General features: G+C 39.0%; 6 protein-coding genes across 7 annotated transcripts; 4 read left to right on the plus strand and 2 right to left on the minus strand.

Moving 5' to 3' along the window:
- Positions 1-194: 194 nt before the first annotated feature.
- Positions 195-7,411, plus strand: LOC104786362 (uncharacterized). Its single transcript, XM_010511755.2, has 12 exons — positions 195-859; positions 1,575-1,801; positions 2,252-2,310; positions 2,622-2,696; positions 2,828-3,171; positions 3,265-3,333; positions 3,443-3,528; positions 3,857-5,938; positions 6,024-6,101; positions 6,199-6,310; positions 6,885-6,935; positions 7,057-7,411. The coding sequence occupies exons 1-12, from the start codon at positions 479-481 to the stop codon at positions 7,105-7,107; spliced, it is 3,615 nt and encodes a 1,204-aa protein (XP_010510057.2). The 5' UTR covers positions 195-478; the 3' UTR covers positions 7,108-7,411.
- Positions 7,412-7,456: 45 nt separating this feature from the next.
- LOC104786369 (uncharacterized protein At1g51745) lies at positions 7,457-11,483 on the plus strand. Its single transcript, XM_010511768.3, has 3 exons — positions 7,457-8,631; positions 9,113-10,068; positions 10,490-11,483. Exons 1-3 carry the CDS (start codon positions 8,441-8,443, stop codon positions 11,293-11,295), a joined length of 1,953 nt encoding a protein of 650 aa, XP_010510070.2. The 5' UTR covers positions 7,457-8,440; the 3' UTR covers positions 11,296-11,483.
- A 121-nt stretch (positions 11,484-11,604) lies between these two features.
- Positions 11,605-12,265, plus strand: LOC109125541 (uncharacterized). The gene has a single exon (XM_019227307.2). It carries the CDS (start codon positions 11,708-11,710, stop codon positions 11,933-11,935), a length of 228 nt encoding a protein of 75 aa, XP_019082852.1. The 5' UTR covers positions 11,605-11,707; the 3' UTR covers positions 11,936-12,265.
- A 126-nt stretch (positions 12,266-12,391) lies between these two features.
- On the minus strand, positions 12,392-15,305 carry LOC104786374 (uncharacterized). Its single transcript, XM_010511780.3, is given in 11 exon segments — positions 12,392-12,612; positions 12,614-12,718; positions 12,807-12,937; positions 13,027-13,193; positions 13,288-13,403; positions 13,493-13,648; positions 13,754-13,862; positions 14,074-14,183; positions 14,268-14,429; positions 14,507-14,749; positions 14,854-15,305. Coding segments are annotated over 11 exon segments (1,719 nt in total). The 5' UTR covers positions 15,226-15,305; the 3' UTR covers positions 12,392-12,564.
- Positions 15,306-15,680: 375 nt separating this feature from the next.
- On the plus strand, positions 15,681-17,682 carry LOC104786396 (glycosyltransferase BC10-like). The gene is made up of 4 exons (XM_019227313.2): positions 15,681-15,947; positions 16,041-16,102; positions 16,195-16,752; positions 16,838-17,682. The coding sequence occupies exons 3-4, from the start codon at positions 16,240-16,242 to the stop codon at positions 17,474-17,476; spliced, it is 1,152 nt and encodes a 383-aa protein (XP_019082858.1). The 5' UTR covers positions 15,681-15,947; positions 16,041-16,102; positions 16,195-16,239; the 3' UTR covers positions 17,477-17,682.
- Positions 17,683-17,710: 28 nt separating this feature from the next.
- On the minus strand, positions 17,711-20,506 carry LOC104786380 (protein HEADING DATE 3B). Of its 2 annotated transcripts, XM_010511800.3 has the most exons (6): positions 20,209-20,506; positions 19,918-20,029; positions 19,604-19,832; positions 18,934-19,469; positions 18,796-18,847; positions 17,711-18,718 (listed from the first exon to the last, which is right to left on the minus strand). In XM_010511800.3, the coding sequence occupies exons 3-6, from the start codon at positions 19,820-19,822 to the stop codon at positions 17,924-17,926; spliced, it is 1,602 nt and encodes a 533-aa protein (XP_010510102.2). In that variant the 5' UTR covers positions 19,823-19,832; positions 19,918-20,029; positions 20,209-20,506; the 3' UTR covers positions 17,711-17,923. The 2 variants fall into 2 exon arrangements, with proteins under 2 accessions (XP_010510102.2, XP_010510094.2); XM_010511792.3 differs by having other exon boundaries at positions 19,918-20,506.
- Between the last annotated feature and the right edge of the window lie 997 nt (positions 20,507-21,503).

Here is a 21,503-nt window from a genome sequence, read left to right on the forward strand (position 1 = left end):
ATCAACAATACCATCGATTCACGAAAGCAAAAGCTCAAGAAGATTTCACCTGTTAACATGGTTGATGGCGAAGTGAAGCGAATTTGATTTCTCTCTTCTTCTTCGTCTCTAAATATCCGGACCCAAACCGGGTGGGTTAGGCTGGATCAAGTCGGGTCAGGTTTTTATCACCTTCTTCGCTTCATAAACACATCAGACCTAAAGCCCAATACGGCGGCGTTTTTATTAAACATAAAAATAAATTAAAATTAAAAGGAAAAAAAAAAAAAGAAGAGGAAGAGGAGGAAGAAGAAGAAGGAACAGAAGAAGCCTCTTGGGTCCCCTCTCTCTCTCTTCTAATCATCGTTTCTCTTCTCTCTCTTTCTCTATTCCTCTTGCTCGCGCGTCTCAATCAGTTCAATCTCTAACAATACACATATGCGCCAATACATGGTTGTAACGAAATTGCAGTGACAGCGGCGCAATTTTGACCGGGAAGATGCACGGAGGATCGTCGAAGCGTGGTGGTGGTAGAGGTGGAGGCGGTGGCGGTGGCGGGGGACCGTCTCGTAACCGTAATTCATTCCCTCCTCCTAGTAACCGACATCCTTCCCCCGTCGGGAGGATGTCTTCTGTTGGTGTTGGTGGCTCCGCCGCTCCACGCCAGCGTAATAATAATACTACAAGCGTCGTTAAGGCGGCTACGTCGGTTCCTGCGGTTGAGGAAACGTTTAGTATTGTTCCTAGGGAGAGCCCTCCCGCTTTTGGGATGATTATACGGTTAACTCCTGATTTGGTGGAGGAGATCAAGCGTGTTGAGGCACAAGGTGGAGCTGCTAAGATCAAGTTCGATGCGTTTCCTAACAATAGCACTGGGAATGTGAGTTTCTTCTACTCAATTTTGAAATTTAGAGATAGGGGAGATTTCTTTAGATTTGAGTTGAATTGCTTCGCTTCAAGCTAGTTGCACTCTTTCGTTGGGGTGAATCTTGAATTTGCTTGCTTTGGTAGTTTATACTTCGTTTTAGGTTTGTGCCATCGAACATATATTGGCAATTCCTTTCAGTAAAATTACCCTAGATTATTGAAATTGGTGAAAACAGGTCCTAGAGAAACTAGATGGTACTGTAGTATTGGACACGAAACCACTAGATTCTGGCATCTGTGTAGCTGTTGCTATCTAACTATGGCCTTGGAGAAGAATTTGTGTTGCATAGATATATATGTTTACAAAGATTCCATTGCTACTTAATATCTCATTAATTCCTTGGTCCATTCTAGGTAGACATTGACTTGCTGGTTGAGCATGTATTGTATGGTATGTTGGTTTACTAATTGAATTGCTGCTTCTATGGTCTCTTTATCCTACTGTCGATTTGCTTTCTTTGTATAGCCGTGGTTTTGCCAATAAGACTGGTTGTCAATTGAATATATCACCGTCCTTCTGCATACCTTTTTGTAATTTATCTCCCACTGCATCTGTTTTTCTTTTTTCTTTTTGGTTACTATGTCTTTCCTTCAGATGTCCTAATGGGTTTTTGTTTAACCGTTTGAATTTGACACCGTCAAACTGTTCTTGATCTCGATATGAACAGATAATTAATGTTGGTGGAAAGGAGTTCAAATTTACTTGGTCTGGGGAGCGTGGTGATTTATGTGATATATATGAAGAACATCAAAGTGATGAAGATGGAAATGGTTTGCTGATTGAGGCTGGATGTGCTTGGCGAAAATTGAACGTCCAGCGAACTCTAGATGAGTCAACCACAAGCCATATGAAGATGCGCTCAGTTGAAGCTGAACAGAGAGCCAAATCACGCAAGTACAAGTTCTAATCAGACATTTTGGTTGCATCTCAATATCTATAAGTTTTTAGCATAGTCTATCCTTTAGCTGCAAAAGTGTCTGCTCTCTTAGTTTTTTCTGGTTTTGCAGTCTTCAATGGGTAGGGTAGTCTTTTTATGGGTCTTGGCACGATAGCATAGAACCTTTGGTGGAGCTGTGAACAAAGTATCGGCAGACACATTGTTCATCTTAGTGTAGCTACGCTTGTGTGGATGTCAGTCTCTACTTACGTTCTGAGTTAGTTATGGCTTAAATGGGTTTTTCTTCTAGCTTACTCATACATTTTTTCATCTTGGGTATGTTGAGCTGTTTTGTAAAACTCAGACTCACAGAAATTTTTTACTTTGTAATGCTTTTTGTGTCCATAACTTTATTCTCATCAAAGTGGTTGTGCCTTAATAAACCCTTACATTTTTTCTTATGACAGGGCAATTGTTTTAGATCCTGGGAATCCATCATTAAAGAAGCAGTTAGCTCTTGCTGAAGGTAACTTTTTCATTCTATCATCTGGTATCCGTTTAAAAAGCATCTATCTATCTTTGAATTTTGAGCTGCTAATATGTTATTGTTGTTAGACCTTGTTTGTACTTCCACATTTTCCCTTTTCCTTTCAAACTCGGTGGTTTAAGAACATGAGCGTAGATAGCCATTCTTGTTTGAAATTGAAACCCATGCTCTTAAGTTTTACTGCGTGGTCAGGTTTTCTTCTCTTTTGGGTTCAAAAACTTTGATTATCTAGCATGTGATAATGTTTGGGTATAACCAATAATATTGTAACATATTCCCTGTGCTTTCAGGAAGTCCATGGAGCATGCCTAATAAACAGAAGAAGGAACCTCCGCCTAAGAAGCGGAAAGTTGATCCACCTCCAGGTATATAGAAATTTTTTTTTGCAACGAGCTTGTGGTAACACATTAGGGTTTCAAATACTGTTGGGTTCTATTATGTTCCCTTGCTGTCTTTTTAATACCACAATATTTTTACTTTTTGTAATATATGGCAGTTCCAATCGGAGGTCCAAAGCCTTCTTTCAAACCAGGGGTTTCTACCCCTGCTATGAAAAATAGGCTATCAGCTTCACCGGGACCGTCTCCTGTTAATCAATACAATACCGCGCCTTCATATGAGATTGGGAATATTGCTAAAACTCATGCAGCTAACGAGAATGTCACACCAGTCCAGACAAAGGGCAGAGAGAACATGCTTGCTAGCGAAAAAGAACCATCAACCTGGAAAAATAATGCATTAAGGGACACATCCGGGTGCCAAGCAACCAATGTTAATAAAGAAATTGACTTGCAGACACTGCTGGTTGATATCCTAAAAGAGGCTCCAATGAGTTTGAAGGTAATACATGGATGAAACCCCAGATATATGGCTATTTTCATTTCTAGTACGTGTTTCCTCCATGTTGATGCCACACTCTTTTCATTTCTATAGGCTTTAGAAAAAGCGGTTGGAAATAGAATCCCTAATGCCGCAAAGAAGATTGAGCTAATTTTGAAAAAAGTAAGTCATGAAATCTTTGGTGTGGTTTTTTTTAAATAATATGTGAGTTTGTGTGGTTTCTTGAGGCGCAGTATGTATTATTGTGTCCCTAATTGTTGTTGATAACCAGATCGCAACTTTCCAAGCTCCAAGGTATTTCTTAAAACCAGAAGCAGAGTTAGGAAGCTATAAAAAACACTCACCTGATAGTGGAAGGTATGTGTACCTTAAACGATATTTGAATTGTCACTGCAGTTAAACACTGTTATAAAATTAAATGTGGTTTAGAAAATTAAGTAGGTGCATGAGGATAATGTCTATTATACAAAAAGAATATTGTCATGCAACATTGCTTCTTTAGTGCAGAATGAACTCTAGCTAAAGCTTTAGGAGTCTATGTTAATTTGCTGAAGTTATTATCTTATTTAATATGGAATGAACTCAAGAAGCTATCAACCACACCATATGCATTCTCTATACTTTTACTTATGTCTTTTTCTCCTCATTGCCGTATCTGGTCTTAGTACAATTTTTTTTTCTTCAGCTCACCTGAACACCAGCAAGTGCTACCAATCACTGAGTGCAATCGCGATCGGTTACCTGTTCCAGGGGAAAATAACATGGAGAAATTTTCTGTGTCCGAGCGAAACGGAGAAGGTTCACTAGACTGTTTACCTGTGCATCTAGCCGAGCAGTTGAGCATGCAGGAAAATGTTGACATTGAGCATCATTCACCTGGTATTTTTCATGAAGAAAAAGGATCTGACAATAGAGAAGGCCAGGCTCGTAGCTCTAGTGATAGTGACAGTGATAGTGATAACAGTGACAGTGGGAGTGACAGTAAAAGTGCCGCTGGAAGTGACAGTGGGAGCAGCAGTGACAGTGAGGCTTCTTCTAACAGTAAGGACGGTTCTGATGAGGACGTGGATATCATGAGCGAAGAGCCTCTACTGACAATACAATCCGCTGAACGAGGTGCAATTAATCTCCCAGGTCATGGTGCTAGTGCTGTTGAAATCGAGGGTCATGATTCTGATGCTGTCGACATTGACGGTCATGATTCTGATGCAGTTGATATTGATGGTCATGGGTCTGATGCAGTTGATGTCGAGGGGAACAGTTCAGATGAGGGTCATGGTTCTGAAGCTGACAGAAAAAAAATCTCTGATAATAATTGGAGAACGGAAACAACAACTGGTGCCAGTCCCACTGCAAATGAAGAAGTTAGCATTTCAGGGCAGGAACATTTTGCATCTGGTCATGACAAGCTGCGAGAGCGCCAAAATTTTATTGGTCAGCTGTTTGATGACACAGAGAATACAACAAAGGATAACTTTAAAAATGACAAACCTGACATCTCCGAGAGACTGGCAAAAGACCAGGACCATAAAGCCCTTGATTTTGAGCACAACAGTCAGACATCAGCACGGGAGAAAAAAATAAAATCCCAGAGCTGCAATCAGTTACCTGCCATAGGTAAAGATTCACAGCGTTCAGAGGTCAAGTATGATGCAGAACTTCGCAACTCTTCTGCCAGTCAGACGATAGATTCACTTAGAGGATCTCAGAAATCATTTAATGAAAAGTCGAATAGACATGGTCAAATGAAGCCTGTTGATAGTTCAGGTAAATCAAACAAACATTCTGATGCCTTAGGAAATGTTCGTAAATCTGATGAAGGGGGCCATTTCCCGCATGAGTTACCTTCTAGTCGGTCAGGAAAGGCCTTGAGGGACAATCAAAGAGATGATGTTCATTTGAAAAATAAGTTTCCAAGGAATAAAAGAGATGGTGAGTCAGCCATTCGACCTTCATTACCTACCGAGATATCTGATAGAAAACACGGTGAACTGGATGGAAGTGACAAGGATCCCAAGACCGTTTCAGGCTTAGGCATAGGTTCTTCTCCCTTAGATAGCCAGAGGATGCATGTGGAGAAATTACCTAAGGGAAACGGATCAGTCCTCCAAAAACAAGTTTCGGAATTGGAGTTGGGTGAGCTCCCTGAGCCATTTGGCGAAGATACAGCATTGAAGCCACTCGAAGAGAAAACTTCGTTTAGGCAGTCAATATCAAAACCAAACACTTCCGAGAAATTGGGTATTGACTCGGATAAACGGAGGTCCAAAAAATCTGACTCAAAAAAGTCAGCTCCTCCACATGCTATCAACGGTATCAAAGAATTGCCCGGACACGTTGTCGAAGATTCAGAAAGATCCCAAAAGTGGGCTTTGCAGTCACATGGGCAGAACCTTACAGGCACAGATACTGAAATTGGCTCACAGAATAAAAATTTAGAGGATGCAGCATATAAATCAAGACAAAAAGATAGTAGAGCAAGAGTAGGAAGCAGTGTGGAAGGTTATGGAGAGACAAACAAAAAAACGCCTGTTACAAAGCATGGCTCCAAACGAGCATCCACATCCCGCTCATCAAGGGAGAGCAAACGACATGCGTCTATCTCAATTTCAAATTCTATCAATGGGCATAAAGATGCAACTTCAATACCAGGTGACAGTGTTGTCCGGGAGAAGCGAATGACATCTTTCGATGAAGAAGACTCTTCTTATTTGAAATACGAGAAAGCTTCTCCTGAGCTTAAGGGACCAATTAGTGATCATTTGCAGTGAGTAAAATGAAACTTTAATGTTTGGAATTCTAATAATTTTATATTACATTTTTGAGTAGATAATAATGTTTTTATATTTCAGGTATAAAGCCTATGTGCAGGAGTATACGGAAAAATATGATATCTACTGCTCCGTTAACAAGATATTAGAGAACCACAGGTAGCTAGAGTTGGTTTCATAACTCTGATCATTTATGTTGTCCCAGATTTTCAGCTTTATATATAAATATATATATTTATATTTCCATTTTTCTCAGAAATGAGTTTCAAAAGTTGGGCCAAGACCTTGGGTTTGCAAAAGGAAGGGATGTAGAGAGATATAACAAAATTGTGGAGCAGATAAAGGAATCTTATTGCAGATATGGGGAGGTAATTTTCTATCTCTCTAACCACTTGCTACGTATTTATTTCTATATTTTGTGTTACTAAATTATGAAACTTTTCTAAATATATCTTTGAAGATAGAACTCAACTTATTTACTGAAGTTTTCTTGGCACCAGATGAATTTCCAGCATCATGTAAATTTTTTGATGTAGAATGAAATTTGGAGACAAACCTCTCATTCAAAGAGGATGATGAATGATAAAATTGTTTGCTTGTGTAAGATTTGGGAAAATGTGAAAGACAAATTTTATGGCATAAGTTAATGGGTTTAATTGAATTGGGGTAGGAAACATGTCCACTTGTGTATACCTAGATTGATCTTCATGACAAAGTAATGGAAAACATAAAGCGTAGGAATAGGAAAGTGAGAAGTAGTGAATATGTTGAAAGGGAGTCATGCGAGTTTTTTTTTGCATTTTATTTACCGATCCAAGCATGCGAGTGTTTTTTTTTTTCCCATACTTGGTGTTGACTCATACTTGAGCGTTTCCCCCCTGTTTTGATTGCACATTATACATGACTTATACTTATATATGTTATCTGTCACACAATCTGCAGAGACACAAACATTTGAAGAAAGTATTTGTTGTTCTCCACGAAGAACTGAAGGTGAGTTAGAAAACTCTCCCCCTAAAAAGCACAGTTATTTGGTTTTAAACTTTTAATCATCTTCCTTTGGATTCTTATGCTTGTACTGGTATTAACAACAAACTATGGTTACCTCTTGCAGCAACTGAAACAAAGAATGAGAGATTACGCATCATCTCATGGAAAAGATTGATGGAGCTGAAACCAAAACTCTCTGGATCACACATAGTACTCAGAGGTGGTTGATATTCCCCTCATTCGGAGTCATCTTGTTGTTGAAAAACTTAGCGTTGTTTTTCGTTTCTTGTGAAATTAGAAATGATTCATAGGCCCAATTTTGTGTGAGCTGTGCTTAGGGAGGACCTTTGGTAGATTTTATGGGGTTTTTTTTACTAAAAATTTGTTGCAGTTGGGTTTTAGCTGGGTCACTCGATAAACTAATATGTACATGGGAATCAAAGATCAATGTAGATTCTTCTGGCTCTGTTTTGTTTACCTTTGAAACATGTAAAGGCTACCATGGTACCACTATATCCTTTTTTTTTTTTTTCGTCTGAAGGATTTCATTGATATTTCACAAGAGAAAGAAATTACAAACTTACTCCCGGAGACTAAGACCAAAAGAGGTGAAAACAAAGGGGAAAAAACCTGAGATACATTACATCCAATCAATTACTTCCAGGATCAAGATCTAGAACTCAAAATTTAAGACAAACAAAACCTAAATCTTTGATAAATTAAAACAAATCTGAGACAAGAAAACCACACAAGCGGATAAAAATACAAGATTCTCCTTAACCACAAATTAAAACCGAATGGAGATGCCGTGTGTCCCTCTTTATGATGCTCCGATGAGAAGCTTCAGAGGTGGTGAGACAGATCCAGAACCAAGAGATATAGGAGGTAAGGAGACAGATCCACCATATCCAACATGTAAACTCTCTCTATCTCTTTCTTTGTAGTACAAATCGGAAGGTAAAAAAAGTGACCAAAATGAAATAGTGTATAGTAGAAGGAAACCTAAACGCAGCCGTTTCGTTACGTAGTTGAACAGAGAGACACCTCTGGCCGTATTTGGGTACGAAACTCTCTCAAAAGCAAAAGAAAGAAAGAAAAAAAAACTCTATTTTTCTCTCTCTTGCCGTCTTCCGTCGTCTTCGCTCCCTCTCTGCGTTACTTCTCCGAGCCGGAGAAAGCCCAAAACCCTTGAATCAAACATCAGCGGTGTCGCTGCTACTGATTAGAACCAAAAAATAAAAAAAGAAAACTTCAAAATTGGAAAGAACTTGTGACTGGATCTCTTGTGGTTCCTTCCTGTATTCATTGATCTTCAATAAAACCCTTTTTGCAACCTTTCTCACAAGCGCTTACAACTCGTGGGGCGTCGATTTTGCTTGTCTGGTTTGAAGATCGTGCCTCGTGACTCTGTTTTCGCCAAGAGATTGACTTCATCTGTTGGGAATTCATTAGATCAATTATTAGGAGTTTTCTGGGTTTTTGGTGCTTTCGAGGGGATTTGTTGGGTGATGGGTAGTAGTGATGAGCGAAACAGTAAGGCGATTGATGCGTCTGTAGGAGGTTTGGTTTGGGTCCGACGCCGTAACGGGTCATGGTGGCCGGGTCGGATTATGGCTCATCACGAGGTTCCTGACGGCACTATCGTTTCTCCCAAATCTGGCACTCCTATTAAGCTTCTAGGTCGTGACGATGCTAGCGTGTGAGTTACTTCTACTACTCTTTTTTTTTTAATCTCTTCCTTATTGGCTTTGGCTTAGTAGTAGTAGTATTCCTCCTAATGGTTTCTCTTTTGAGCATTCTTGTTTGTTAGGTTTCTGTAATCATTGCCTTTACGATTTTGCTTTTTGAATGATTGATGGAAATTTGACAAAGTAGTGTTTACTCTTTTTGATCTCTTCAATATCCATATGAAAAAGTTAGACCTTTGGACGAATGTATGGAAGTTTTTGGTTTTTAAGTGAGTTCAGGTTACCAGAAGATGATCTCTCTCTCTCATAGATGTTTACAGTTTTTCAACATGCTACTTGTTCTTCTCGTCTTGAATTTGTTATGCGTCTCTGGATTTGTCAAATTGATTGTGTCATTCAGTTGCGAATGATTCACTACTTTTCCCTTGATAGAACTAGTGTTGGTGTGACACAGAGATAGTTAGTTAACTATTTTACTCTTCATCTCTCCAGGGATTGGTATAATCTTGAAAAGTCCAAGAGGGTGAAGGCGTTTCGTTGTGGAGAGTATGATGCTTGCATTGAGATAGCAAAGGCTTCTGTATCGACCACTAGTAAGAAGGCTGTCAAGTATGCCCGCCGAGAAGATGCCATTGCCCATGCTCTAGAGATTGAGAGTGCACACCTTGCCAAAGATAACCCAGAGTGTATTGAGAAGGCTAGTACATCTGGTCAGGTTCCTAGAAGATGTTATTCCAGAAAGGGCAATGAGGACTCCGGGGATGTGGTAGAGACTAAAGTTGCTTTGCAGTCTAATAAGTCTTTAAAAAAAACCAATAAGGTCAAAGCTTCTAAGGTGCAGCCCTTGTCAGCGAAGAGAAGAAGAACACCAAATGACTCGGAAGATGATGGGACTGAAGGCAACAAACGAATGAGAGGACTTGAGGATATTGGATCAAAAGGAAAAGTACAGGTCGGTGCAGTGCTCGAGGATAAGCAGGAAAATAATTTTAAAAGTGATACAAACATCAATGGTTCTTTGACGAATGAGAGTCTTTCTAATGGTAGTAGCAGGGATTGCTCGCCGTCAATGAAAAGAAATAGGTCGCCTGTTATAAATGCTAACGAATACTCTATAAGAAGAACCCGACAACGGCCACTTACAAAAGTGTTTGAGAGTACAGCTATGGTATCTGTTCCTCTTACCCGTGATGAACTACTTGTCAATTCTGATTGTTCGCCTCCTCCAGGGCTTTCAGAAAACAAGGCTTCTGCTGTAATCAGCAATAATAATTCGGACAACAATGGGGTTTTATGTGAGAATGTCTCTGCTTCTGAAAACGATGTTGATGCGATCCATAGCAAGGCCAAAGAGAGTGAAATATCGAACATATCACTTTCGGCAAATGATGACACGTCCAATGTGTTATTTGATGTTCCACTGATTGGAGAAGAAAATTACTCTACAGGTATAAATTGCTTAACCTTTTTTAGAAAAGTTCTGGTGATTGTATATCTCTTTTGATCGAGTACATTTGCAGTGTGTCTCTATGTTTGTTCAAACTTCTGTTACTTTTAGTTGGAAAATTTTGAATGTCTCCACGATTAGGAAGAGAGAAAACAGAATGGTACCTAAAAACCATATATTGGATTTATCACATCATAAAGTGCTTATATGACTAATGTCTGGACAATCGTGTGATGCTTCCTAATTCTTTTACTTGTCTATCTATGGCTAATTGTTTTTGCTTGTTTCTGGTCTTGCTTTAGGTTGATATTCCGCTGTCATTTCTTTCTCTGCCTGTTAGGATCAAATTCCAAATCCATTAGTCGCTTCTTTTTCTGGGTTGTGATCAGCATGACTTGAACTGACATCCGTTGTTGTTCCAGGAATTACGACGGCAGCGTTCACATGTTCTTCACCCACGAAGGCTCTTGTTTCTGGACCGACAAGGCGGGTTAGTCAAAGTAGCCATAATGATGTAGTGAAAAACGAAGAAAGTAATGGATTGGTTGAGAAGAGCACTTCAAAGTGGCAGCTAAAAGGGAAAAGGAATTCAAGGCAGATGAGTAAAAAACAAGAAGAAAGAAGAAATGCTTACGCCGAAGCCAACAACAATTTTCTGTCTCGTTGCTCTGTCTCTGATCAAAAGCTAAACGGTCATTTTAGCTTTGGTACTCGAGCTTTGGGAAAAAATTCTGAAATGTATGACGTGAAGATTGAGGAGGTAAAAGCCAGCTACAAGCCCCGGAATGTTCCACTGATTTCCCTTAGGAGTAAATTGAATGGTGAAGCTATTGTTGGGAATCCTTCAACGGTTGAAGTGCTTGAAGATGGATCATGTGACCTCATTGTGAGTAGTCATCTCAATCCCCTTGGTGTGCCAATGGTTGATGATGCGAAGCCAAAACCGTCATCAAAAAAGAAAGCCAAGAAAAAGAAATCACATTTTCCTCCATATAAATCATCAAAGTCAAATAAATCTTTATCTCTATCCATAAAGACAAGGTGTCTCTCAACACTAAGTGGGCAGAAGCTGACAGTAAGTTGCAAGAAGAAGGTGATGATAGAGAAGACGAAAGAAAGAGTTGTCGCTTGCATCCCTCTGAAAGTAGCCTTCAGTAGGATAAATGAAGCACTGAAGGGATCAACGAGACAAGTGCACAGAGCATTACCATCTGTAGGCAATACATGATGAGATGAGTTTGGTCTCTTTTCTACTTCCTGCCATTTGTTTCTTACGTTCATTTACCTCGGTTCTTAAGCATTCACCGAGATGAAATTAGCCCGGTATTAGGGGGCGATGGATGGTGTTACTGTACAATACAGAGATACATATATAGGCCTTATTACAAATTTTTAATTGGATAAGAGAATGAAAAATATAGAGCCAACAAGAATATGCGTTGACAAAGTCAAACGTCAACAAAACCACCATGCTTCGATTACACGTCTTTTACCTTACACCATCTATTATATGTGATATGTCTAATAACTTGTAAGACTCTCTTTCCTTTTGTCTGCGCCTCGCCTATCTCTATTAAAAAAGTCCCTTCACAACACAAATATACAATAATTCTTCATTTTCACTCGGGAGATCTTTTGACATGTCTGTGAAGAAACAGGCTTTAGAGGGTAAGAACAATGGAAGCCACAAGTCGAGTCATTATTATCGATGTTTGTCGTTCTCGTTCATGGAGTCATCAACGGAAGAGAAGAAGAAACCATTGTCGTTGAATCGTATGGATTCCAAAAAGCTCAAGGTAGAGATCGTCAAGTGGGCTAAGCGTGTTGCGGCTTATGCTCGTCAACTTAGCTCGAGGAAACAAGATTAAGACATTGATGAAGAAAGCTTATTGGAGTTTTTTGTCGTTTTGACACGATGATCATTTTGTTGTTGAAGCCATTTAGGTTACTTAATACTCTTTTATAAAAAAAAATACAAATTTATCTTTATTCAATCGATTTTCAAATAGTTTTTCAAATGTTTTCGAGTGGGGTTCATAGAGGTAGTGTGATTGTGTTCCTTTTGTTCATTCCTAATGGAATTATCTGATTTCAATAGATTAATATCTTAGACTTGTAACATACTGGTTGTTAACTACTCTCTCCGTTCTATAAATGTAGTAATAAAATTACATTTCAGTTTTATAAAGAAAACAAAACTCCATTTTTATCATATACCATTGGAGTTTATTAATTAGAAAGTATCCTCCAACTGAATACTATTAACTTAACAACTAGTGTTGTATTGGTTTAAGAGGAAATATTATTATTCTCTTAGCAGGATCTTTAATTAGGAACACTTGCCTTGGTGGGATTTTAACTTCTTTCAAAAGGTCTACATGCTTGTCTATGAATGCTACTATATAACTTGATGAAAAAAGATTACAAAGATTTAACTCTGATAGAAAATCAAAACTCCTTCAAATCTAAAAAAAAAATCTCTGTTTCGATTTGTTTCTCATCTGCTTGGAGACCAAACGAAGCGGCCATGGTCACAAGAAAGCTCAAACAAGCTCTAGCAAGCAGACACATTCGATGTGAGGAGTGTGAGGGAACATATCCACTGGCAGAACACTCATCAATCTGTAGCAGCCCTTTATATTCTTCTCCTCCTACGTTTTCAAATCACCAAGTTTTGTTTGATTACTTTCACAAATGATATTAAAGAGTAGAGATTCAAGTGGATTAATAGATACTAACCACGCCATGACAGAGGTAATCAAGATCCCTAGCGCAGGTTGCAGGATTACAGGAAACATATATGATCCGTGGAGATTTAAGCTTTAGCAAAAACTTTATCAACTTCATGTGCATACCAGGTCGATTGGGATCTGTATAAAACACAGTACTTACGAATATGGTAAACTGCAAATATTATAAGCTAAATGAAATACAACTAAAGTGTGAAGAAGATTATAACCAGAAATAACGATATCAGGCTTAGGGAAATTGTTTCCAAAATCTTCTCCTATTTTGTTTAGATCCCCTTGGATAAATGTTGCATTCTCTATGCCGTTTATTTGGGCATTCTTGTGTGCATCTGTTATTGCTTGTGGGACTACTTCATAACCATACACATGTTTCGCCCTAGGAGGAACATAATCAGACTGAACAATCAGCAGCAGTAAAACATTGCTTAAAAAGTTAATCTTTGACAGTACTTGTAAACTCTTATTTCTACCTTCTAGCAAGTGTAAGACCTATGGTACCAGTTCCACAGAAAAGATCGAGCACGACTTCTGAGCCATCTCCTTTGAGTCCAGCGGATTCCTCAATAAGCTTATACAAAACCTCAGCCTACATAGTAAACACCATTTTATATTGGACAAGTTTGTGTTTAACGTTTGGAGTGTAAAATACTCATGTTGCTTAACTGTTTCACTTACCTGATGAGTGTTAGTCTGAAAGAAAGAGTTGGCTGAAATTTGAAATGTAAGGCCTCTTAAGGTCTCTGTGATTGTATCTTTCCCGTAGAGAGTATATTCTTTTTCCCCAACAGATGTATTTCCAACTGAAGAATTTACATTATTCATGATGCTTACCTGTATTTCACGAGGAGTATGGAATTGTTAATATACAAAGCAAGAAAAAATGCATTGAATCATCAAGGATTGTAGGAATGAAGCAAATCAGATTTCAATACGTACCACTTGAGGAATTGATGAAATTCTATCAACTAGGGGTTTCAACAGCTCTGGCTTATAAGACGATGTCACAAAATTGACCATAAGTTCTTGTGAACCAGTCTCCACATTCCTATGGTCAAGTTTGATCATAAGAAAACATTAGCAAAACTAATGCAATGAAACAACTATTGCTAATGATCATGCGCAGATTACAACTATCATTTTCACCTCCCATCAACTCTAGCTCATCATGAAAAAAGACACAATTTCCTGTTACTGGTCTTATATTACAAGAACGAGTTGCTTTTCTATTGACAATGTGATTCAAGTACCTTTAATACCTTCCAGTTCTCAGCATCAAATGTTTAAGAAACCCAACATGTGAACGACAGTCATATGGTGAAAGACTTAATTGAGGATCTCTCCAGCAATCTTGAACAGCAGCAAGAACCTATTTAGCAAAAAAAGTTTATTAATACCTCTGAAAGGAAAGCTCTACGCAGATACTGACGTAGTAAAACAGCTTTCAACATACCACGTTTCCTGGCTCGCTTTGTAATAAGCACTTATCAACATTCAAAACCTTGTCAAAAAATCCAGGTGCGTGTAAACCCAATGCAAAGTTCTTAGGACCATCTTGTCTCTCATGCAACATATCAATCGGAAGCCATCTTTGTGGACCAAATGAGAACTCCATCTATTCAAAGTGTAGAAACTTTATAACCACCAACCACATAATAATCACATTTAAAAAACACAAAAACACAATCAAACCTTATTACGATAATTGAATTGGATATCACAAGCAACAATAGGCTTCAAGACAATCTCAAGACTAGGGTTGTTATCAGAAAACCTTCCAACATGTCTGATAAGCTCATGAACTTGCTCTTCTTTAGCTTTAAGCTGAGCTTCATAAGAGAGATTCTGAGTCTTACACCCACCACAGTAAGATGCATACTCACATGGAGCTTCTACTAAGTCCTTATGTGGAGATATCGTCTTAATTTTTGTCACCTAACGTTTATACCAAAAGAGTCAATTAGTACACCAATCAGATTTAAAAATCGCAACTTTATCACAATTTGAGGAAAAAGGTGAAGTTTTTATTAAAAAAAAACCTCAGCATAGCTGCCTTTGCGGCGAGTGACACGGCCGACAAAACGTTCGCCGGGAAGAGCTCTGTCACACATAACAACGAAGCCAGTTCCATCAACTTTACAGATTCCTTTGCCTTTAAATCCCAAACTCTCGCACACAAGCTCCACTGTTTGCCCTCGTTTTGGGTAATACGGCGCCGTTCTCTCATTGCCTCCGTTGCTGCTCTTCTCTTCCTTCACCTTCTTCTGGATGTTATCACCGCCGGAGTATTCAAAAGGAGAGAGAGGAGCAAGGGAAGACGAAGAAGAGGAAGAGCAGCATCGTAATCTATAAATCCATGAGCGTGTGGGCACCACGTACCTGAGTCCATGGGCAGGCGTCGTGGCTAACATTGAAACCGAGAGCTCGAGTAAAGACAGTGCTAGTTTCAGAATTTGTGATAAGAGAGTGAGAGATGAAGAATGGGATCCTTAAAACGACATCGTTTTGTTCTTTTGTGAGAGCTTAAACAAACCCCTAATCATATTAACGACTCCGTTTTGTTACATTAAGCAGTTTCATTTTACGACACCGTTTTGAAACCGAGAGCTCGAAGTAGAAGAGAGTGCTAATTTCAGAATTTGCGATAAGAGAAGTGATGCTCTCAAACGTCACCGCTCTGTTCTTCCTCAGAGAGCTTAAAACCCTTAATGACAAAACGACAGCGTTTCATTGCATTAGGCAGTTTCCTTACTGTATTAACTTACATGAAGCGTATGTTTCCAAAATGTTTAATACTACTATAATACGTTTGTTTGTCTTGTGAATGAATTGTAATAAAAACGTCTTAAAGAGACCGTCTTCAGTTACAGAATGAGACAGAAGATATACAAATGTCCATTACTAGGGTTTAATGCTTTTATTATGTTTCCTTCTCTGAGGAATCTTACATTTAAGCTCTCCTCTGTTTCCAAAAGTTTCAGAGACATCCCATCGACTGCGATCATCAAGACAAGACATAAGCTTTCTTTGCTTTTACGAGAGACGAAATTTACATTTGAATCATGAACGATTCCGACAGCTGAAACAAAATGCGTGACTGAGAAGATCCAAATCCTAATTTTTGTACTCTCTGGTAAAGTTTTTCCCATATTTCAAAGTTTCGATCTTTTTCGATACAATACGTGCGTTCATCATCTTGGTGTCTCTGTTCTTTCTAAAACGATAGGAGCTAGTTTGGAATTTGGAGCTTCTCGTACGTTTTTTGCTTGCTTACGTTTCCGCACAAAGGTAAATCCTCAAATCTTGTCTGATTTGTTTAAGTGCTACTGAGATTTGGGAAATATACTAATTCTGTTTCTCTTATTGTGTAACTAATATAGACAGTGTGTACGCTAAACTCAGTTCCCAAAAAACTTAAACTGATCATGGGGATGGAGGAAGGGATAAAGGATAATGCTTCACCACCTCCCAATTTGAGGCACACTAACCAATCTAGAGCTCTTTTGCCGATGCGGGTGCTTCAGGTGTTCTTGATATTCTTTGTTTTTGTTCTTGGAATCTCAGTCGTTAGTATGCACATGATCAAGTACTTAAAGATTCAAACTTTTGCTCCATCAACATTGATCTCTCCATATGGTGAGAGCGCTACGTTAGAGAGCTTTATCAAGCCTCCATCGAATGTTTGGCACTTCATGAATGACAGCGAGCTTCTTTGGCGTGCTTCAATGGAGCCAGGGATATATAGATATCCGTTTAAAAGGGTTCCTAAAATAGCATTCATGTTTCTCACCAAAGGACCTTTGCCGTTTGCTCCACTTTGGGAAAGGTTTTTCGAAGGGCATGAGAGCTTTTACTCAATCTATGTTCATGCGTTGCCTAATTACAGATCAGGTTTCCCAAGCTCATCTGTGTTTTACAGAAGACAGATCCCAAGTCAGGTAATTAAATCAATATAAAACGTACTTTTGTTAATGTTGCTTATTTGGTTTCTCTCACTTTAGAAGTTTCTTTATTTGTGTGTAGACTGTGGCTTGGGGAGAGATGAGTATGTGTGATGCTGAAAGGAGGCTTTTGGCTAATGCGTTGCTCGATATCTCTAACGAATGGTTTGTTTTGCTCTCTGAAGCGTGCATTCCTGTTCGTGGCTTCAACTTTGTCTACAATTATATCTCAAGATCAAGATATAGTTTCATGGGTTCTGTTGACGAGAACGGGCCTTATGGGAGAGGCAGATACAGTTATGCAATGGGACCAGAAGTTCGTCTAAGCCAGTGGAGAAAAGGGTCTCAGTGGTTTCAAATTAACCGAGGGCTTGCTGTTGAAATTGTTGAAGACATCGTTTACTATAACAAATTCAAAGAGTCTTGTAGACCTCCTTGTTATGTTGATGAACACTACTTCCCAACAATGCTCTATATTGGATACTCGGATATGCTCGCTAACCGGACATTGACTTGGACAGATTGGTCAAGAGGTGGTGCTCATCCAGCTACTTTTGGAAAAGCTGATATAACAGAGAGGTTTCTCAAGAAGCTTTCACGAGGTCATGGTTGCTATTACAATGATCAGCCATCTCAAGTGTGTAATCTCTTTGCAAGAAAATTTGCGCCAAGCGCATTGAAGCCTTTACTCAAACTTGCACCAAAGGTTCTTGGGTTCTAATGGGTTCTTTTTTTGTTTGTTCTGAAATGTTTTGGAATTTGAGTGTAGCTTTAGCATGGACACAAACTGATCATTATCCACATTGCTAATATAGACACTTAAACTGCTAGAGAAATCTTTATCTCTACAGGTGATTGAGATATATTCTTGTTCTGTTGCTTCAACAAGTCTAAAAGTAATGTAATTTGAATTCTTCTACCCTTCAACTTAAAACTGGCATACTACATAAATGAATAGAACAACAAAAGTTTATCTTTTATTAGCTGTTTGTCAATACAAATATCAATGTAGGATGTGTATGTGTGTGTGTGTATGTTTGATGTATAGTGACAGTATTTGATTTACATCTTCATATGAAGAGTAAATAGAATATACTGAAAATCTAAACTAAGATGAAGAAGCAATTAGAGCAAAAGAATGTGGAAGGAGTTCAAATAGTAAAAAAAACTAACTAATCATATGATCTGAGTCCATCCTCTCTTCCTGAATGGAACGGAAGATCCTTGCAGCAGATTCAGAGGCAGATGTTGAATTATGAGGAATGGCTTTAATGGCACGAAGCGGCGGTTGCTGCTTCTGCTTATACTCATCAGTCTGATGGGTAGGCTCTGTAGGAAAAAGTTGGAGCACTTCAAATTTATGCTTCTCTGGTGGACTTGAAGCTGTGCTTCCATGTACCTCACTGTCATTAGATTCCTGAGACTTCTTTAAAGAAAATGGAATGGCTTGAGTCATGTGGCTTGATGTGCTGGACCATCTTTGATACTGACCAAACGGGTTTGTCTGGTCGACTGTTGTCCGCGCGTAAGGAGGTGGGAAGTAGCTGTGGCTAAACTGAGAAGAAACAGGGAACCTGAATGCAGCTGTGTCGAGCGAGTCTTGGCCATAGACTGGAACCATTAATGCTGAAGGAGAAGGACATGTTCCTGCATATGGTTTATAGACCAAACCTTCTGAATGAGTTACCACAGGAACTAGCCATTGGTTTCCAGGAGCAGGAAGTAGCTGCTGTGGCCAAATCGGGGCCATGAGTTCTTTGCTTATGGAGGGTAGAGGAAGCTTCGGTTTCATATACTCTGGATATTCTTCAGTTACAGGTTTCTGATTCTCAGTGTTTGGTTTTTTAATCTTTGAAGCTGCCAATGCCTGCTGATGGGATGACCTCATTGTGCCATGTTTGTCAACACTAACCTTACTTTCATCAAGAAGCAAGTTTGGTGATTTTGCAACCATCTTTTGAACCTGCATCATGTTCAATTAGCTGAAGCATAGGAAGCAAAACAGATTCTAGTGAAACAATAAGGTTATTAAAAGCTTACCTTTATCAGTCTATGCAGCTCGAATACTTGCCCGGCAAAGATCTTTTGCTGACTGAAAATATCAGTAAGAAATAGTAAGAGATACCGAAGAAGTTATGAAGCATGGAATCATAAGAAAAAAGTGAAGAGGATACAAACTTGATCATAAATGTTCTCATCTTCCAAAACCTCTTTTCACCTATGACTCTGGCATCATAAGAAGATGCACTCAAACCAGACAAAGACTCTATTGCAGAGCAGTCTGAAGCATCTTGAGGCAAAGTTTTAAGCTTCTTTTGAGTTTCATTGTTAAACTCAGCGAAGCTTCTTCTATATAATTGAGTTTTCATCACATTAGGAGACCCATTCTGGCTTTCATCTTCTAAGCAGTCTGACAAAAGGATCTTAGAACCAACAGCTTCTCCTCCTGCTTTACTACTACCGCTAGTACAAAACTGGAGTGACAAATCTGTGTTTGCTTGTGGATTTCTTTCTGAGCTTTGAACAACAGGAACCTTGAGCAAATCCAAGTTGGGAAGGTTCTTGAGGTACTCATTTCGTTTTATTATAGGCTTAGTATTAGTAACTGATGATCCTTTTTGACTTATATAATTCATGCCTTTTCTATTCATCTTCCCCTCAAACTTAGTGTTGTTGCAGATTGGTGAAAACTGATTCTTTTCAGGTCCATCAATCTGTTAGAAAACATACTCAGACAGATCAAAATCGCATTGCTAATTCTAATGTGATCAAAACCATCCTTGTATAAAAGCATACAGATACACACAACACAATCAAGAAAGTGAGATGAGTGAATTAAAGAACTTACGAGACGAGCGGTGTTTGGTGGTGGAGGAAGAGACAGAGAGAAAGTGGAAAGAGAATCAGAGATGTTGTTTGCCAGAGAAGGAAGAGTGGGACGTTTAGAAGAGATTGTTTTGCCTTCAAATGGCTGAGACAAACCTCCTCTTCCAGTATCATTCACATGAACCCTTGGGAACAATGGTGGTATAGTTATCCTCTTTGCCTCATCTTTCATTCCTCCCATCTTTTTTTCCCTACGCTCAGAAACAAACCCTATTAATACAATTCCTTCGCATACACGTAACCTAAAGAAATGAAAAACAAAATCAGATTTGTTACCTTCCAATAAACCAAGTGCCAAGATTGAAATCTCACTTTAGATCAATCCCAAATCCAGATGAAAAGATTATATCTTTGTTTTTGTTTTTATGTAGATGGAGATCGAATCCACCTGAAAGAAACAAATGTTAAGAAGAAGCAGAGAAGCAAAAGAAGATATTTTTTGTGTCGCCCCACAATGGATTCCATACGAGGGGACGACAAAAAAAGTTGTGAAGGTTAGGGTGGTGGTGGTGTGTGTGTGACTCTGCGGTCATGTCTGGTTGCTTCAAGTAAAGATCCCTAACTCACGGGAACTCGGATTGCAGATGACGTGGAGGGTATTTGTTGGTTAGGTCCGAGTGGTAGAAGAATGGCGTGAAGGTGTAGATGTTCGGGTGACTCGGTCTTTTACACACACAGCCACATGTTTTTATCTTTTTGTATTTCTCTTTCTCTCTCTCTTGGCTAACTTCATCATCATCTTTCCAAAAATTTCCTAAATTGGGCTAATCTTTAGCGAAATATCTGTTTCTGATCGCAATCACTTGACACTATTGTGGGAGAGAAGAAGATGCGTGTTCGGTCGGAGTCTTCTTTACCTTTACCTAGTTTAACCGGACCAGAGGCTTGGTTTAGCAGAAAACCAAGGATGGACCATGAGACTCCACGTGAAGGGTCGACGTCTCGTTGGTTTCTCAAATCTTGACGTGTGTAAGAGTCTAAGAGAGTATGACTTACGTGGGCTTGAGCCCACTAGTTTTCATTTATTGACCCTTTGGGTCCCTTCGCAAGATTTCATACATAGTAGAAGAAACATTTACACTTGGTGTCGTGGAAACAATGGTGTAGCAAAGTGTGACCATGTCCATGTGTCATCTCATCGATGACAATTACTCATTATATCGTTGTTAGTCATTTACGCATGTTTAAGGAGAATGTTAGAATGTTGTTGACAAAAAAGTAGAGTTGTTGATTCTGTTTTTTGTATCGATTACAAAGAAACTTATAATTTGTTAGCGAGTAAACTTTTCTAGTATATGTCTCAAGAGACTAGTATGATTGAAGCTCGTATCCTTGTCAAGATTCATTTATTCTTACAGATTAAGGGGGGGGGGGGGGGGGGGGGGGGGAAGTTAATAAGAAAAACAAGAACGAAAAATGTATAACATTTTGGATTCTTAATTAACCAAAAAAAAAAAGTTGCTGAGTCCCCACACTACAATATGACGCCATGCTGATTTCCCACGTGGGACTACAATACTACAAGATCACAGCCAATAAAAGAGAGCCACGTTCATATGGGGAACGTTGTGTTCACGTGTGGAACCATTCAATAATGGAAGGGAGAGAGCAAATAAGAAGAGTCAAGCAGCTTATTAGCTTCGCTTACTGTACAGCTTCGGTCTGGACCATTTAAAGCGTACCGAGCCAAAGTATCAGAAAGTGAAAGAATGTTATCGGATTTTTTTCTAAAAACGTTGTCGTCTTCCTCTTAACTCGTAGAAATTTGTTTCATGTTTTGACATATATATGTGAAATTGTGATAATGGACCACTTTCATTTGATCTCTTTATCATGGGCGCAGAATCATGGACATACCCCCG

This window comes from Camelina sativa, chromosome 1 (genome assembly GCF_030686135.1).
Source record: "Camelina sativa cultivar CO46 ecotype springtype chromosome 1, ASM3068613v1".
NCBI lineage: Eukaryota > Viridiplantae > Streptophyta > Magnoliopsida > Brassicales > Brassicaceae > Camelina > Camelina sativa.

Excerpts from the sequence above, each read along its gene's own strand:
- LOC109125541 (XM_019227307.2), top strand. The coding sequence starts at position 11,708 with ATGTCTGTGAAGAAACAGGCTTTAGAGGGTAAGAACAATGGAAGCCAC.
- LOC104786396 (XM_019227313.2), top strand. The coding sequence starts at position 16,240 with ATGGGGATGGAGGAAGGGATAAAGGATAATGCTTCACCACCTCCCAAT. Across the intron at positions 16,753-16,837 it reads GAAGACAGATCCCAAGTCAG|ACTGTGGCTTGGGGAGAGAT; the intron begins GTAATTAAATCA and ends ATTTGTGTGTAG.
- LOC104786362 (XM_010511755.2), top strand. The coding sequence starts at position 479 with ATGCACGGAGGATCGTCGAAGCGTGGTGGTGGTAGAGGTGGAGGCGGT. Across the intron at positions 2,311-2,621 it reads GCAGTTAGCTCTTGCTGAAG|GAAGTCCATGGAGCATGCCT; the intron begins GTAACTTTTTCA and ends CTGTGCTTTCAG. Across the intron at positions 3,172-3,264 it reads AGGCTCCAATGAGTTTGAAG|GCTTTAGAAAAAGCGGTTGG; the intron begins GTAATACATGGA and ends TCATTTCTATAG.
- LOC104786369 (XM_010511768.3), top strand. The coding sequence starts at position 8,441 with ATGGGTAGTAGTGATGAGCGAAACAGTAAGGCGATTGATGCGTCTGTA. Across the intron at positions 8,632-9,112 it reads GGTCGTGACGATGCTAGCGT|GGATTGGTATAATCTTGAAA; the intron begins GTGAGTTACTTC and ends TCATCTCTCCAG. Across the intron at positions 10,069-10,489 it reads AGAAGAAAATTACTCTACAG|GAATTACGACGGCAGCGTTC; the intron begins GTATAAATTGCT and ends TTGTTGTTCCAG.
- LOC104786380 (XM_010511800.3), bottom strand. The coding sequence starts at position 19,822 with ATGGGAGGAATGAAAGATGAGGCAAAGAGGATAACTATACCACCATTG. Across the intron at positions 19,470-19,603 it reads CACCAAACACCGCTCGTCTC|ATTGATGGACCTGAAAAGAA; the intron begins GTAAGTTCTTTA and ends GTTTTCTAACAG. Across the intron at positions 18,719-18,795 it reads AGCTGCATAGACTGATAAAG|GTTCAAAAGATGGTTGCAAA; the intron begins GTAAGCTTTTAA and ends AACATGATGCAG.